At 34.0% G+C, this 16,212-nt stretch overlaps 3 protein-coding genes across 5 annotated transcripts; 2 read left to right on the plus strand and 1 right to left on the minus strand.

Annotated features, from left to right (window-relative positions):
- Nucleotides 2,420-4,728, plus strand: LOC107626496 (V-type proton ATPase subunit G). Of its 2 annotated transcripts, none has more exons than XM_016329388.2 (4): nucleotides 2,420-2,669; nucleotides 3,675-3,763; nucleotides 4,088-4,188; nucleotides 4,292-4,728. In XM_016329388.2, exons 2-4 carry the CDS (start codon nucleotides 3,676-3,678, stop codon nucleotides 4,433-4,435), a joined length of 333 nt encoding a protein of 110 aa, XP_016184874.1. In that variant the 5' UTR covers nucleotides 2,420-2,669; nucleotide 3,675; the 3' UTR covers nucleotides 4,436-4,728. The 2 variants fall into 2 exon arrangements, with proteins under 2 accessions (XP_016184874.1, XP_020972430.1); XM_021116771.1 differs by lacking the exon at nucleotides 2,420-2,669 and adding an exon at nucleotides 2,702-2,808.
- Nucleotides 8,798-13,224, plus strand: LOC107626497 (serine/threonine-protein kinase-like protein CCR1). Of its 2 annotated transcripts, XM_021116773.1 has the most exons (3): nucleotides 8,817-9,002; nucleotides 10,112-10,117; nucleotides 10,537-13,224. In XM_021116773.1, the coding sequence occupies exons 2-3, from the start codon at nucleotides 10,115-10,117 to the stop codon at nucleotides 12,898-12,900; spliced, it is 2,367 nt and encodes a 788-aa protein (XP_020972432.1). In that variant the 5' UTR covers nucleotides 8,817-9,002; nucleotides 10,112-10,114; the 3' UTR covers nucleotides 12,901-13,224. The 2 variants fall into 2 exon arrangements, with proteins under 2 accessions (XP_016184875.2, XP_020972432.1); XM_016329389.2 differs by lacking the exon at nucleotides 10,112-10,117 and having other exon boundaries at nucleotides 8,798-8,983; nucleotides 10,548-13,224.
- LOC107628632 (putative serine/threonine-protein kinase) lies at nucleotides 13,882-15,994 on the minus strand. The gene is made up of 5 exons (XM_016331262.2): nucleotides 15,762-15,994; nucleotides 15,536-15,672; nucleotides 14,964-15,418; nucleotides 14,732-14,879; nucleotides 13,882-14,517 (listed from the first exon to the last, which is right to left on the minus strand). The coding sequence occupies exons 1-5, from the start codon at nucleotides 15,829-15,831 to the stop codon at nucleotides 14,161-14,163; spliced, it is 1,167 nt and encodes a 388-aa protein (XP_016186748.1). The 5' UTR covers nucleotides 15,832-15,994; the 3' UTR covers nucleotides 13,882-14,160.

The raw sequence follows: 16,212 nt of genomic DNA on the forward strand, positions 1-16,212 counted from the left end.
AGTTCACTCAAATACTAAAATGTCTCAATACCAAAAAAAAAAAAAGATAAATACTAAAATGTCTCTTATTATTAACCGGGTCGGTGAATAATATTTTCTCTCCAACTTCTTCTAATAGGGAATAGTGATGTCACTAATCTACCCAACCAGCAGCCCCTTCAATTTCTAGCCATTAAATATTGAATAACACTATATTATTATATATTAATGGATGAAAACGAGAGACTTGAAATTGAATTGAATATACCACTATTCGATGGTTACATTAATATTGAATCTTGAAAGAGAATATAATTCAAGATTTCCCATGAATTTCTGCATGCAAATTTCCATTTCAACCTGAGAGTTACATGCATGATCACCTTGATAATAAGGAGCTTTATATAGGACTACAAATGATTCTGAACCTACATCTGAGAATTCTGAAGTCTTTCAATTCATCACACAAAGATATTAGAAATAAACCACCTTTTTTTTTTAAATATAATATTAGTGAGCATGGCTAATAAGAAACTAGTAATTGTGTTTGTGCTTATAGCAACAACACTTCCCTCACCACAAGCACTACACGATGAATTTGATCAAGAAAACATGTCTCCATCTTATTATGATATTCAAAAGCCTTCTGTTTCTCCTTTGCCTTCAATTGAACTTAGTGTTGACATAGAGGCTCCTAATAATGATGATGAGGATATTGATCAAAACTTATATGATTCTTCTGCTTCAGCTCCTAGTCCTAGTCCTACAGGATTCAAGTCATCTGGGGATATTGAAGACACTACACCTTACTCTGATGATAATGATGATGATGATGCTGTTGTTTCACCACGGCCTCAAGTGTTGCCATTCAATTACACAGCTGAAGATGATGCAGGGGAAATAACCAACGAGAGTTTCCATCAAGAAGGGTACCATGTTGAGAACAAAAATGTGGTAACGTGTGGGATTTTGATTGGAGCTGTTTGTTTGGTTGGATTGGGAGGATTTGTGTACAAGAAGAACATCAATCAGAAGCGTAAGCAGTATCAAAATTTGTTTAATAACAAGAGAGGGGATATATGATGACACTCTGCAATTAATTACTTAATTATGAGAAATTTTTCATTACCTTTTTTTGTGCTTGAATAATCAATCCATATATACCTAATGACTAATGCAATAATACAGCATATAATGGAATATTTGTAACCTTAATTACATAACCTAATTTCATCATTATATATGAATAAACCTTAGAAAACCTATATACTTTCAATAGAATTATTGCATTCAACTTTTCATGGTAAAATGAACTATAGATTGTACTTGTATAAATATAAGTAAACAATAGAATGTCTATAAATTACCATTACAATTTACGAGTAAAATTTGAGACATTGGACAATAATAACAATATCCTCACAAAATTTTAACCATAAAATCCTATTATATGTTATTTATTTTGCTGAACATTGTACAAAGAAAATATCATTTTTAATTAATCAAACAAACAATTACAATCAATTACTAATCATCGAAATTTTACTCAAAAGCGTATAACTAAAAATAAATTAAGAATATATTATCTTTATGGTATAAAAAATGAGAGACCTTTGTTAAATAAAAAACTAAAAATTTTATTTGTAATTTATATTTTATCCATTTAAATTTAAGGTAGAACGTGGGTAAAAGATAATAATAAATAAAATAATAAATTTATCAAAATTTTATTACGGTAAACTACAAAAAATGTACTCGAATAATTTTATTGATAAAAAACACCCAAAATTTATTATCGACAAAAATATTCTCAAATAATTTAAAAATGTTGTAAAAATGCTCAAAAAGAATCTTATTTTTTTTTGTAAGTGGTAAACGACTTTTATATTTGACAAACCGCTTATGCATTTGATTCAAAATTTTATAAGAATATTTAGATAAATTGTATACAAAATACACACAAAAATTGAGATAAAAATTCGATTTCCATATTTTTATTTTATTTTTTAAAAGTATTAGTTCTTGACAAAAAAAATCACAAAAAATATACTTAACAAAAAATCACTAAATTTTAAGAATAAAATATTTCATTTTTCTGATCATATTTGTAAAAAATTGCATTACAATTTAATCTCTAAAGTATTTTTTGAGAATACATCTTTAATATTGCATATTTTTGTTGCATTTTTAAATTATTTAAAAATATTTTTCGATAACAAAATTTGAGTGTATTTTTGTCAACAATAAAATTATTAAAATGCATTTTTGTTAGTTTATCTTTTTTAATAAATTTATTATTTTATTTATAAATAAATAATAGTTCAAATAATATTGTTCTTACCTACATATCTCAAATTCGAGTCTCATTCTTAATTTAAATAAAAAAAAAAAACAATACGAAGGATCTAGATCAAGAGAATAATCATTATTTTGTTTAGGGAGACAATAATTGAGGGAAGAAAATAACAAAAATAAATAAATATAATAAAAGTGAAGTTACTGGAATGTCCTCTTGCTCAGACGAAGTATGAGTTAGAAGATTTAATACGCAAAAACAGAATGGGAGAAAAAAATTTGCAGAATTAGGAGTAAAAGGAAGTTAAAGGAAGCATTTTTGCGTCTGATCTGATTTCACATTCTTGTTGATCTGTATATCTGAATCGTGAATCTTGCTGATCACTCTCAAATAGGTACCTTCCTATCTCGATTTCTCCGTTTTCGCCATATATATTTATTTTAGATCAGATCTGCGTATTTTTCTGCCATCGCTACTCTACTCCGTGCCATGTCGTTTCTTCTCATTCTTACTCGCCCTTGACTCCTTTCTCCGTCAACGTATTTTCGTTTTTTTTTTATTTCTCTATGGCATTTTTTTGGAAAATACAAGTACTCAACTTGACCTCCTGAATTAGATTTAGATCTCTACGATCTTCTACATTTATATAGTGTTGATTAAATCCAAGAGATATTATTGTTACCAAGTAAAAATAGATTGCGCGCGGTTACGCAAAGTAGTGATTCATGCCGTAGCGTTCGTCGATGGTCTCGCGTTCATAAGTTTGTTAAATTATGGATCTGATTTATCATTTTTTATAATAGCCTGCAAATTTATCATATTTATTTAATTTTCTTGGCTTAGATTATAGTTTCTGATATGGCGTGGGTGGTTTACTTGTTTTGTGTTAGTGTTTGATTGATCATTACAAGTCATTTTAGTTCTGCTTATTTGAGATAAATTAAGCTTTCAATTCTCTTAATTTGTCTGTTTGAAATTTTAACTTCATATATTTAGTTGAATTTTAATCTTAATTTCATTATGTTTGTGTTGATTTGTTTTTTATAAATTTTTTAAGGCTTAATTAATATCCATAATTATAGTATTCACTGAGTACATTTTACCCCCTTTGATAAATTTATTATTTTATTTGTTATTATCTTTTATCCACGTTCTATCTTAAATTTAAATGGATACAATCAGTATAATGGTTATAATTTGCTGATTTTAAAAAATAAATATAGTCTTTGTTGTTGTTTAGGGTGTCTATTCTATTTCTAAGGTACAACAGAGGGGGATTTGTTTGCTTAATGCTTATCTTCTAATTTATGTTGCCAAAGGATTTACTCTGGTTACTTTCAGCTAGTTTCTTTAAAATAGTTAGTCATTTGTCTATACTTACTCATTTCTTTCATTCCAGAATGGCATCAAACAGGGGTCAAGGTGGAATTCAACAATTGTTGGCTGCTGAACAAGAAGCACAAAGGATTGTAAATGCTGCTAAAAATGGTACTATTAACCATTTTTTCCCATTGATTTTTGCATTTGTTACTATTATCCCACTCTCTCTCTCTTAAACTAAGTCATCTATGTAAACTAGTTTTTCTTTACCTTTTATTCTTTTGTGTTGATTTATTCATTTTTATCAAAAAGGGTAAATTTATTGTTTTTAACGTTGGGCACGGATTAAATGGCAGAACAAGTTCTTGCTATACTAATCCTTTTGCACCCTTATTGATGTTTAGATTTTTATATTATAATTTGTATGATTTATCACAACCAACTCTGTTGTTGTCTACTAATCAATGTGTTACTCTGCTCTTCCAATGCTAGAAAAATTGGCAAGGTTGAAACAAGCCAAAGAAGAGGCAGACAAGGAGGTTGCAGAATACAGAGCTCAACTGGAACGTGAGTTTCAACAAAAAGTATCAGATGTAAGTTTTCTATTATATTTGATATTATCGTTTTATTTTATTCCATTTTATGATGTTTTTTTTTTTCTTTATCTTATGTGCATATGCTTTCCATCCAATACAGAGCACTGGAGATTCTGGTGCTAATGTGAAGAGGCTTGAACATGAAACTGAAGGGAAAATCCATCACCTGAAAACAGAGGCCGCAAGAATTTCTGATGATGTTGTAGCCATGCTTCTCAAGTATGTAACAACCGTGCAAAATTAGGATCTTGATGATTATGTATTGTTGTTGCGGTGTCTTAAATTATGTTGATTATTATCTTGAGTTTGTTGTCTGTTCTAGATACTCTGGAGTCTGTTCCTTACAATATTCTTGTTTTGATTGCAATACTTGGTATGGTTTGGTACCCTTTTGCGATGTACTCAAGAAAGATGATTTCAAGTTGGTTAAAATAAAAAGTTCAGAATGTATGAACTTGCCAACTTTTGTTGTCGAATATAACATTGTGTAAAAGGGCAAGTTATGTTAGTGTATATCAAGTAAAAGTGTAAAACTAATATTTCTGTTGGAAAATAACCTTAAACCTAAGCTTGAAACCTTGAACAGAGGAAGGAAGTCCATATTGTCAAAAGAAGTGATAGAATAGTATTCACAGAGACTATTAAGATTTATTGTCAACCAGTTTTACCAATGCGAGCAGAACCCGAATGGAACAGTGTTTTACTACAGGTGAAAAAACCTCATTAAAATCTACACCTGGTACCTGACTGTATTCTTTTGCAACTAAGCGAGCCTTATACTTGGCTCTTTCATCTCCCCGTAGAAAACTCCTTTTTTTTGAAGACCCGGTTGCAGCCAACAATTTTCTTGTCTTTAGACGGTTTAACTAAAACCCATGTTTTATTCCCATTGAGAGACTATAAATTCCTCTCACTCACTATTTATCTACTATATCTTAGACCAACCGGAGATTTTAAAAATTTAGAAGACTTGCAATCGAATGACCAATAGTTTCATTTCACGAACCTTGACAAAAGCAATTATGGTTTACTTTCGTTTATCCAACTCTGAAAATCATCTCGGTCTCTTGTAATATACTACGGTGAAAAATGTTTTAATGAATAGTGAAGGTTGTTTTAATAATAGAAAAAAATAAAAAATAAAAAACATCATCAACAAAGCATATTCTTTTTTTTTTTTACCAAAGATAGGAGACTCGAACCCGCAACCTCTTAATTGAGTATGTGGAGACTATATCATTTGAGCTATTACTCATTGGCCAACAAAGCATATTCTTAAAATCTTAGTTACAATTTTTTTAAATCTAATTTAATATAAAAAAATCCATAAAAATGTAGTACAAGGAAAGGAAGACATTATCACATGCAGATCGTAAGTAGCTATACACAAGGAATTAATTATTAGCTTAATTTGTCACCTTTTGTATATATCACATGCGCACCGTAGATCACTTTGTTGTTCCATTTTAGCTCTCAGTCCCTTCTTCACTTGTTGATCACAAGGAACCATTCATGCTTTAAAATTTGATTACATACATGTATGTGTAATCGCATCCAATATTTGATAAACTTAAAAACATTCATATAGGTATGGTCAATATCTTTCATACTAGAAAATATTTGGATTGTTTTTTTTTTCTAGCACTTGTAGCCTTTATTTATATGTTATGTTGTAATAGCCTATAGTTAGAATAAAGTAATAAGTAGATGTTCGAAGATGATAATTAATTCTTGAAGAAGAAAAAAATATCAATTAAGTCCTCTAAAATAGTAAACGGTGAATATGTATGTGCTTCTGTCAATGAATAGTGTGAAATGAAATGAAGTTGTTTATGTATTTCGTTATTTACAATAGTGTATGTCTCGTTACTGTCACATAAGCAGGAAAACAATGTAGTTTTAGACAGTAAAACATATATTATCTTTTGAGTTTTCATATATCATTTATTAACTACTATCTATTTATCAAAAATCCTATCAAAATAAGTGAAGTTTTGTTCAAAAAATTGTTATCTACATGACTATTTTTAATAGATAGACACTTCAAAATAATTAATAATACATATAAGCACCACCATTAAATTTTAGTTGATGAACTAATAGAAAGACATCTGACCTAATTGTTACTTTAATCGTTATTATCTGACACATGATCAATGTGCAAAAGTTAGTAACATAGCTCAATTCGTTAGTAGCTTTATTCTATCACTATATTGTTGATATTTAATCTATCTTTGTTGCCTAATTATGTATGTGCTTGTATATAACCATAACTGGCATCCACATTTGGGTATCCAATGGGAATAATTCTCTTGTCCTCCATTGCTGAATGCTGATGAGACACTATATTTTGCCCTTCACTTCATTGAGACCCTACATGTTCCACATCCACAACAAATATTTTTCCACCTTTAATTTGAAGCAAATAGCGATTCCCTTGCTTGATGAAAGACCAATAGAATAACATGCGAAAAATACCAAGGCTAAGGTAATTAAGTCCATATATATTTAGTTTCATACACCTTAAGAGAAACGACAAGGCATGTGCAACAGTGCAAACAAGACGACGACTCCTTAGACTACCTATCAATTCCATCAAATCAACTTAGCAAATTGCAAATATTTATGGGCCCTCCGATCCTTTCTTTTCACCAACTCAACGATAGGTTTATAAGGTGGTGGAACAATAAAATAACCTCTTTTTTTCGTGTATATTTATTTGATATTTGTTATTATAAAACAAAGTGTGATTTATACTCCATTTTATGATATATATATATAAAGAAAATCCTAAACAAATAATAAAAAATGTAAAATAATTAAGCGAACACGAATCATTTTCTGAACTCCGCCTATGTTACACTTGCGGTACATAGCCGGTCCCAAGCCCGGATAAAGGAGGAGGGTTGTGTTAGGTCTTCGGCAACCAACATAAAAATATAGCCGAACCCCCATGACATGAATCAAAGACATTATCATTTTCTGATTGGAGTCAGATTATATCGTATGATATAACATATATATATTGATAAGAGTAGTTAAGGGGTGGCTTATATATATATGTAGCATGATCTATGTATCATATATATAAATTATATAAAAAATCTATTTGTATACCAAAATCAGTCACTGGTTATGTATTTATATATATAAATATGTGTTGTTTAACTCATTTTTAATATATATTTTATATTTTAACATATATTTTATATTAATATCTGATTTTAGTAGTTGATTTTAATATAGATGTAACAAAGTTGAAATATTATATATATATATATTGATGGGTCACATACACAGAGGTCGGTGGCTTAGTGCATGCATGGTGATTTCATTTTTGTCCATTGGCAATGGTCATTCTCAATGGACAAGCAAATGAAAGAAGGAGTGTGAAAATATGTTGGCAAAGAGAATCTGAGACACTCTCTTATAAATTAAGTAAATAAATAAGATCCAGGATCATGAAGATCAATATATAGTATATAGTTGTGAAATAATAATAATAAGGTTACAAGTAGGCACTAGCTATGTAGATTATTGTTGTTGTTATATGTATGGAGGTGTTGGAGATCTTTATACAATTTTGGAAGGAATTGAAGTTGTTGTATGTTTTATTGGTACATAGAGAAATTAAAAGAGACAAGCATACATAGAGCAGGGGGGGGACCCTTCATATTTGGGTTTGACTAAGATGGAACAATGGAGCATGCATGGTGCATGTATGGTACACTGCACATGCATTCAGGGAACGGTGTCTGTACCCCACACCCACACCCATCGAGGAAGGAACCAACCATCCAACTCTCAAATATAAATATATAATGAAGAGAGAAAAGGCCAGACAGATCTGACTAGGCATCCACGTGATCCAATCAGCTGTTTAGAATTTCTAGGTCATTCCAATCACCCACACACCACACACCTCACCAATCACAATCAGATCCCTATGCTACGCTCTTGTTTAATTTCTTCTTCTCGATCTACTAATGCAACATACTTAAGCTATATGATCATGGATTTGGTTTGATATGAGTTTATATATCAGCATAATTCTACGTTTCTATTAATTTAACAAAATTAATATATACACAGTTACTTAATATTTGATAAGGACAAATTGCAAATATTTTATGTAACGCACCGGCCATGTGATGATATTGGATGTACTTGTAGTGGAAATAGTTATAATATTTTGTTGGTTATCGATTGACAAGGTACACAATAATATTTGAGGAGGAAAAATAAATGATAATGCTGTGAAGATCAAGTTCTAACTATTTTTTATTAATTTATTTTGGTTATTCAACATTTTCCAAAAATAAATAGCTAGTATGAACCCTCCAAGAATAATGAGATAATAATAAATTGCATGGGAATATTTATTAATGTAAAAGTCTAGGGGGCAGCAATTTTATTAAATTTTGGCCAGCATGTAACCAGTAGAAAAATGTGAACCATTGGATGAAATCTCACACTAATCTCACACCATTAAATCATCATTGATGGTTATTTGATGGCTACTAATCACAAAAGTTGCTGGTCCTCTAGCATTACTCTGAAAAAAATAAAATATAACACCTAATTAATTAAGGTGATGTATTCTTTCTCTTGTATGTGTATATGAAGTTTCTGAATACACGAAAGTGTTCATAGGACAAATAAAGTACTTTCCAAAATCACATAAATAACTGAAGTAAAAGAAGGTGCGAGGATCGGAATAATATGCATCTATGTATATATGTGGTGGCTTTTCATTGGCGAATGGAAGAATGAATGAACCTACACGATGCTCCTCTTCATATAAACTTTCAATTTCCACGCAGCTCCGAACTTCGAAGGTGAGAAGAGAAGTGAATTAAACAAGAAGCTAGAATCTCCTTTCAATTTTCCTATGCCTTCTTTGTTAGAATTATTAATACGTAGCTCCTTTACTACATTAATGTCATATGTTATTAGTGTATATAAAAACTTCTTACAGCTGTCAGATGTCGTTGATTTATTTATTTATTGAACATATACAATTCTCGTTATTATTTAATAGTTTCTGCAAATACTTTATTATTGTTATACCTAATAATTAGTCAAACCTAACTTAAATAATATATAGACATAGATGAGTAATTATATTATAACTACAAAGTAAAGTACTATGACTATGAGTACTATAAAACAGTAAAATATATATAATTAAATACAATAATGAATGCTACTTGACCATATTATGAATGCAATATCTTAATTCAACTTGTAATTCCTGATACGTGGTTCATTGCCGAAAGAGAGAAAGGCATTGAAGATTTGAAGTGCACAATTAAGCAAAAAGTGGCACATAATTCACTTACATCAGAAGTCACTAAAGAATCAAAAGATGAAGAAGGTGCAATCCCCTTTTATCCTTTTAAAAAGCTGCAAAGACCCACACTTTATAGTAGTCTCTACCAATAATCCCACTTGAATGACATTATAAGTAATTTAATTTATCTCATTACCAACTCTTTTAGTATTATTAATTAGATTAAACTTGGAGATCATGTGAATCTTATATCATATTTAAAAAAAAAAAATGAAATACAGAATTGGAAGTTGATGCATGGTGCAGTGGACAGCATAGAGAGGGCAGAGGAGAGGCTACTTTGTTTGCCGTTTACTGGTCAGGAAGGACCCCATCTTCTGCTTGTTGATAAAATCTCTTTTAGATACTTGGCCCACTTTCTACAACCTACCCATTCATTTCCTTTCTTCTTCTTCTTCACAAAACAATATTTTAAGCCTTTGATTCACTATTCACTAAACTTGTGCCATCTACCAACAAGTAAAATTTTCAACTAGCTAGTTAACTGACTCAAGTAATTTGGTTATTGTAATGTTATAAAATATTAGCAATTAGATGGAAAAAAAAAAAAACAGTGGCTAAGCTAAGTGAATGGTAAAAACTGAAATGTTGAGGAACAAAAGATATTGATTTCTTGTGCAGTAAGTTACTTTTTCCTTAATGAGCATCAAATCATGAAGATGGGGAATCATGTTACGTGCATGTACTTTACAATTTTTACTGTTTCGAAAGAGGATCTATGTGCGCTAATAATAATACTTGGGAGACAGAATCTGAAGCGTGGACAAAAACAGGAACCAAAGCTAATAAGACACAATTATTAGCAAGAAAGGGAAGTTGACAGTAACTAAACCAGTTGGGTACATTCAGCTTGTAACGGTCCATATAGGGACACACACTCTCTCTCTCGCGGTAAAAATAGCAAATTGAAAAAAATAATTAAACTGAAACCCACGTTGCTTCATCTTCATTTGTCACTACCACCATCATCACTTTACAATCAGAGACAGAAGAAACAACACTCTTTTTGTGTTCGTGTCTTCCATGAATCAAACCCCATCTCAACCATGCTCCAAGTTTCAATCTTTCTCCATTTTTTGTTCTTATTCTTCATTTCTGCAACTGCCTTTGGAACCATGGGACCAATCTCTGCATCCTTCGGGAAAGACGAGCTCTTCTGCGCCATCGACGCTAGCGGCAATCAAAACATTCTATGCTTCGGAAACAACGTAACTTCACAAGCTCCATCACAATCCAATTCATCATCATCGTCTTCTTCTTCTTCACTACCTTATTTCACCAGCGTTCCTGCCATGTCAGGGCTTTCCGGGGGCGAAGGTTTTTTCTGCGGCATTTTAGCGAATACCTCACAGGCTTTTTGCTGGGGCGCCGGAAAACCTGCAGGTGATCCCGTTCTGGTGCCGCCAGCGTACCGGAACACCGCGTACTCCCGCATTGCCGCCGGAAAGTCCCACGTCTGCGCCGTCAGAGGATCCTACTTCGCCGATCGAGCTTCCGGCAGCGTGGATTGCTGGGAAGTCGCTCAGACGCGGAACAACACGTTCTACGCCAAGCAGAGCCTTGCGTTCTACGACCAATCCGTTAGCAACCTGGAGCTGAACGACGTGGTTTCCGGCGAGGATTTCGCTTGCGGGAGCGTTAGAGACGGAGGCCTCGTCTGCTGGGGTCCAAATTCGAAGAGTCTCCAAGTTTCCAACGTTTCCGATAGCTTCTCTGTTTTGGCTTCAGGAAGAAACGCGATTTGCGGAGTTTCAAACTCTTCTGGCGAGTTGAAATGCTGGGGCGAGGCGAGTTCATATTGGGATCTTGAATCAGCGGGACGGGTTCAGGTAGTTTCTCTGTCTGCAGGTTCGAAGCATTTCTGTGGGATCAGAAAAGACAGTCATGTTGTGGAGTGTTGGGGTGCCTCAGATTCGTCCGTGGTTCCAAAAGGTTATGGCTTTTTGGCCATTGCTTCTTCGGATTACACAACTTGTGGGATCAGAGAAGATGATCTTTTGCTTGATTGTTGGGTGGTGAACGCATCAAAACCCAATTTTGACTCTCCCTTGGAGCTCTCAAGCCCTGGGCTTTGTCAAAAGGGGTCTTGCGGTGTTGGGGAGTTTGCTTTCAATGTGAGCGTTCTCAATGAGCCTGATTTGAGCAGCTTGTGTGTGAGGCAGGATTTGAGGATATGTTCACCTTGTGGCTCTAATTGCTCTCGGGGTTTCTTCTTGTCTAGTCCTTGTGGTTTGAGCAATGACAGGGTGTGCACTCCTTGTTCTCTTTGCCAGAATAGCTCTTGCTGGGGTGTTTGTGGGATCCACCCAACTTCAGGGTTGCACTTGCACCATTTGCTTCGCTGGGTCCTCATAATTGGATCTTCTGCCTTGGGAGTCCTGCTGATTTTGGTTTGTGGCTTGGTGGCGCGAGGGCGGAGGAGGAAGGGGACAAAGAAGCAATCCAACAAGTCTTGCATGGGGAAGATGGAGCAGGAGGATGATGGCGATTTGAATGGCCTTAACTCGACTCCTTCAATTGCTTCGTGTCCAGGGGTGCCTCAGGTTTTCCGGCTTTCGGAGCTGAAAGATGCTACAAATGGATTCAAAGAGTTCAATGAGCTTGGAAGGGGGAGTTATGGGTTTGTTTACAAGGCTGCTTTGGCAGACGGCAGAGTGGTTGCTGTGAAGAGGGCTAATGCAGCCACAATCATACACACCAACAACCGCGATTTCGAGATGGAGCTTGAAATCTTGTGTAAGATTAGACATTGTAATATCGTTAACCTGGTTGGTTATTGCGCGGAGATGGGGGAAAGGTTGCTTGTTTACGAGTATATGCCTCATGGAACACTTTATGATCATCTCCACGGTGGCCTTTCTCCTCTTAATTGGACCCTCAGGTTGAAGATTGCTATGCAGGCTGCCAAGGGCCTCGAGTACCTTCACAGGGAGCTTTCACCTCCCATCCCCCACAGGGATCTCAACACCTCAAACATTCTCTTGGATTCAGACTGGGGGGCTCGCATTTCGGATTTCGGACTCATCACTTCCACTGACAAGGACCTTCGTGGGGACTTGGAAACTGATGTTTATAATTTTGGAATTGTGTTGCTTGAGATTCTAAGTGGCAGGAAAGCTTGTGACCCAGATTTCAATCCTCCGGACATAATAGAGTGGGCAGTGCCTTTGATCAAACAGGGCAAGGCGGCTGCTATACTCGATCGCTGCACGCCTCTGCCCAGAAACGTTGAGCCTTTGCTTAGGCTTGCAGATATAGCTGAGCTTTCTGTCAGACACAATCCGGCAGACCGTCCGCCTCTGCCGGATATAGCATCTTGGTTGGAGCAAATCGTCAAGGACGGATTAATTTTATAGAAAGTAATCAATCTTGCTCTCCATGCTCATCCTTTTCATTTCAGAAAAAACATTTCTCATATCAATTCTGCAATTGTAAATTAAACTTGCCTTCAGCTTGCTGTAGATTTTGCTTGCCCCTTATTCATTTATCATAATCTTCACAAAGTGAACAACATGGCATTATTGCACCATACCAAATTGTTTTACATGTATATCATGATATGGAAAATTTTCCTGTAATAGGAGCCTAAAGACACTGTCATATATGTATATCAGTGAAACTTTTCCTTTGGTCAGCCTTTTAGTGATTCAATAAATGTGCAATTTTGTTCTATCATGAAAGCATTAGTCTCTGGTTATTTAGCTATTCATATTCAGATATTCTCACTACTCTTATGCTTCTAGCACTGCCATTAGTTTTGTTATGTACTTTGTAACAGGGCTGTTAAACTATGATTTTCTTATTCTTGATTTCTAGCTATTGGGCAGAGCATTACCAAAACTTCATTTTTCTTTGTCCACAAATCAAATAAAATGATTTTTTTTAAGAACAACTAAAAAAGAAAAAGATCATCTATCAATAAAAAAGTTGAAATTGGAATTAGAAAATAGCGTACTATGAATAGACCCTATTGAGTATTGACCTTGACTAAAATGACTTTGTCATGTGAACAGAAACTTGGTTTAACTTAAACGTTGAACACATGCCCAGGTTGGTCAGACTTGGCAATTGTATTGTAGTCTCTCAGAAACCAACTGAATAATACCAAACTATGAATATGGAATATTTAATAGTCAAAACTAATATCCTAACTCAGGTCATGGTCTCATGGATTTTCCTAAACCAAGTAAAAATCTATCCGTTTTATCAAATGCATCGTAGAATTGTGTGATGTGAAAGCCATCCATGTGATCCTACTAATTAGAAAATCATCACACTATACAAAGTTATTTTATTGCAAATTGGAGAGAGAGGGAAAATAAAAAGGCCAGCAAGTCTATGCTCAAACAGCCACATTGTTTTGGTCCACCAATCGGAAGCAATTGAACAAAGAACTTGGAAGAAACCAATGGACTACTTATATTACACGATCAAACCAAAAGACACAAAAAGTGTATATTGGAATAGCCTTATTATTTTGGATACAAAGAAAAAGAAAAATTCTCATTTCCTGTAAAACAATCTTACTATACATGACTAAAAAGAGAATGAACACTCGCAGAAAAAAAAAAGAAGAACAAAGAAGACTTGATCAAAGAATGTTAGGGGTGACCAAACTAACGACCAACATTCATCATAGTAGTCAAAATGGAGCTTGGACTTGCAGCAAAGGTTGCTCCACTGTAACTTGTTGATTCCTTTGATGAGTGCATTGCTCCTTCTTGTTTCTTGATTCTAATGTTCCTAAGATCAGCAACAAAGCCAGGTTTGGAAATGCGAATGTCATTCATGTCAGTATTGTTGTTGGTCAACATCTCCACAACCTCTAACATTCTTGGCCTCAGCTTTGCTGTTTCTTGCACGCAAAGCAAACCCACCTTCAAGAATCTAATCACCTCTTCCACCGAAAAGTTCACATTAAGCATAGGATCCACCATCCTTATTAGGTTGTTCTCTTCATATGCTTTCCATGCCTACAAATTATATACACCTTTTTCACTTTGAGCAGCTAGTGAAACAAGTTAATCCTATTTGACATCATATATTAATCTGAAAAGTGGGTGTACATCATGTACACAATTTAATTTGTTTATTCAATCAGATGCTTGCTTGTTTTATCCCTATTATTTGAATGACATAGCATTCTTATTAAGTTTTAATTATTAAATGATGTAAAATAGAGTATACCTTCTGTACGATGAAACGATCAGTATCTTGATAGGCATCCACAACTGGTAGACCAGTAACAATTTGTAAAAGCAAAACTCCAAAACTATAAACATCTGATTTTCTTGTGAATCGTCCAGAACTAGCATATTCTGGTGCAAGATAACCCCTGCATAAGAAGAAAAGGAAAGAAGTTAAAAGGATGTTAGATATGAAAAAGTTATGTTGATGGTTAGTGTTACTAGTGACTTACAATGTCCCTGCTACTTTAGTACTAATATAAGACGTTTCGTCTCTTAAAAGTTTAGCTAAGCCAAAGTCAGAAATCTTAGGCATAAAATGAGTATCAAGGAGTATGTTACTGGCTTTGATGTCTCTATGAACAACGTGAGGCCTAAGGTGTTGATGGAGATAGGTAAGGCCGTGAGCCACACCTGTGGAAACTTCCTTCCTTGCTTCCCACTTGAATCTCATCCTCCCTTCCTCCGAACGCAAACAGGTGTGGTAAAGACTATTGTTGTCCATGTATTCATACACCAAATATCTATGAGCTCCTTCCACGCAACACCCTCTCAGTCTAACAAGATTTTGGTGCCTGATATTTGCAAGGGAAGCCAATTCCGCCACGAATTCACTCTCTCCTCGCATCGATTCCACCTCAATCGAAACCACTTTCACAGCCACCAGACTCCCATCCGCAAGCCTTCCCTTCAAAAGTCAAAAGTCAAAAGTCAAAACAACTCTTTGCTTAATTAAAATGAAAAAAAAAAAAAAAATTGTTCTTGTTCATTCAGAGTTATTATTAGTTGAAGAATATAATGTAACCTTGTAGACAGTACCAAAGCCTCCTTCTCCAACCTTGTCTGAGGTTTGAAAATTGCGAGTGGCTGTTTTCAGTTGGTTATAAGTGAAGACACGAAAGGCTCCATCATCGTCCTCATCAATAACATCATTCTCACCCTCTGCATGCACTCTCTAGCTACTGTAAGTAACTTGACATATCATCAAAAAATTATATATATAAAGTCGCATTATTATGATACATAGATACCGTTGTTGTTGTTTTGTTGATTGGAAGACGCAGAGAAACAAGCAAAAAGAGTAGAAAAAGGGTTCTTCATGTCTACTGTTGGTGTTGGGTGTGGAGACGAAGAAGAAATTAAATGGGATGGAAGGATGGTGTTTAAGTGAATGAAGAGACGGCCAAATAAATTAGGCAGTCATCCAATTCATAAATCCTCTGACACATTCTTCACTCATCCATTTCTTTCTTTATTCATGCAATTCGACACTTGTGACCATTTCCTTTTAATTTGGAAGTTTCTGACGTGTTAAACTAAATATAAAAAAAAATACCCATTTCGATTCTTCACAAAAAAAAAACAATTAAAAAACTAATAATTATTCACTAAAAAATAACAAAATTTCTAAAAAAAAAATTTGTTAATCCTAATTAATTTTTAAAAAATAAATCAATAATTTAATATATTATATAAATTTAT

This window comes from Arachis ipaensis, chromosome B02 (assembly GCF_000816755.2).
Source record: "Arachis ipaensis cultivar K30076 chromosome B02, Araip1.1, whole genome shotgun sequence".
NCBI lineage: Eukaryota > Viridiplantae > Streptophyta > Magnoliopsida > Fabales > Fabaceae > Arachis > Arachis ipaensis.

Excerpts from the sequence above, each read along its gene's own strand:
- LOC107626497 (XM_016329389.2), top strand. The coding sequence starts at position 8,922 with ATGTATATATGTGGTGGCTTTTCATTGGCGAATGGAAGAATGAATGAA. Across the intron at positions 8,984-10,547 it reads AATGAACCTACACGATGCTC|TTTTTGTGTTCGTGTCTTCC; the intron begins CTCTTCATATAA and ends GAAACAACACTC.
- LOC107626496 (XM_016329388.2), top strand. The coding sequence starts at position 3,676 with ATGGCATCAAACAGGGGTCAAGGTGGAATTCAACAATTGTTGGCTGCT. Across the intron at positions 3,764-4,087 it reads TGTAAATGCTGCTAAAAATG|AAAAATTGGCAAGGTTGAAA; the intron begins GTACTATTAACC and ends TTCCAATGCTAG. Across the intron at positions 4,189-4,291 it reads TTCAACAAAAAGTATCAGAT|AGCACTGGAGATTCTGGTGC; the intron begins GTAAGTTTTCTA and ends CATCCAATACAG.
- LOC107628632 (XM_016331262.2), bottom strand. The coding sequence starts at position 15,831 with ATGAAGAACCCTTTTTCTACTCTTTTTGCTTGTTTCTCTGCGTCTTCC. Across the intron at positions 15,673-15,761 it reads TCAACAAAACAACAACAACG|AGGGTGAGAATGATGTTATT; the intron begins GTATCTATGTAT and ends GAGTGCATGCAG. Across the intron at positions 15,419-15,535 it reads GCTTTGGTACTGTCTACAAG|GGAAGGCTTGCGGATGGGAG; the intron begins GTTACATTATAT and ends TGACTTTTGAAG.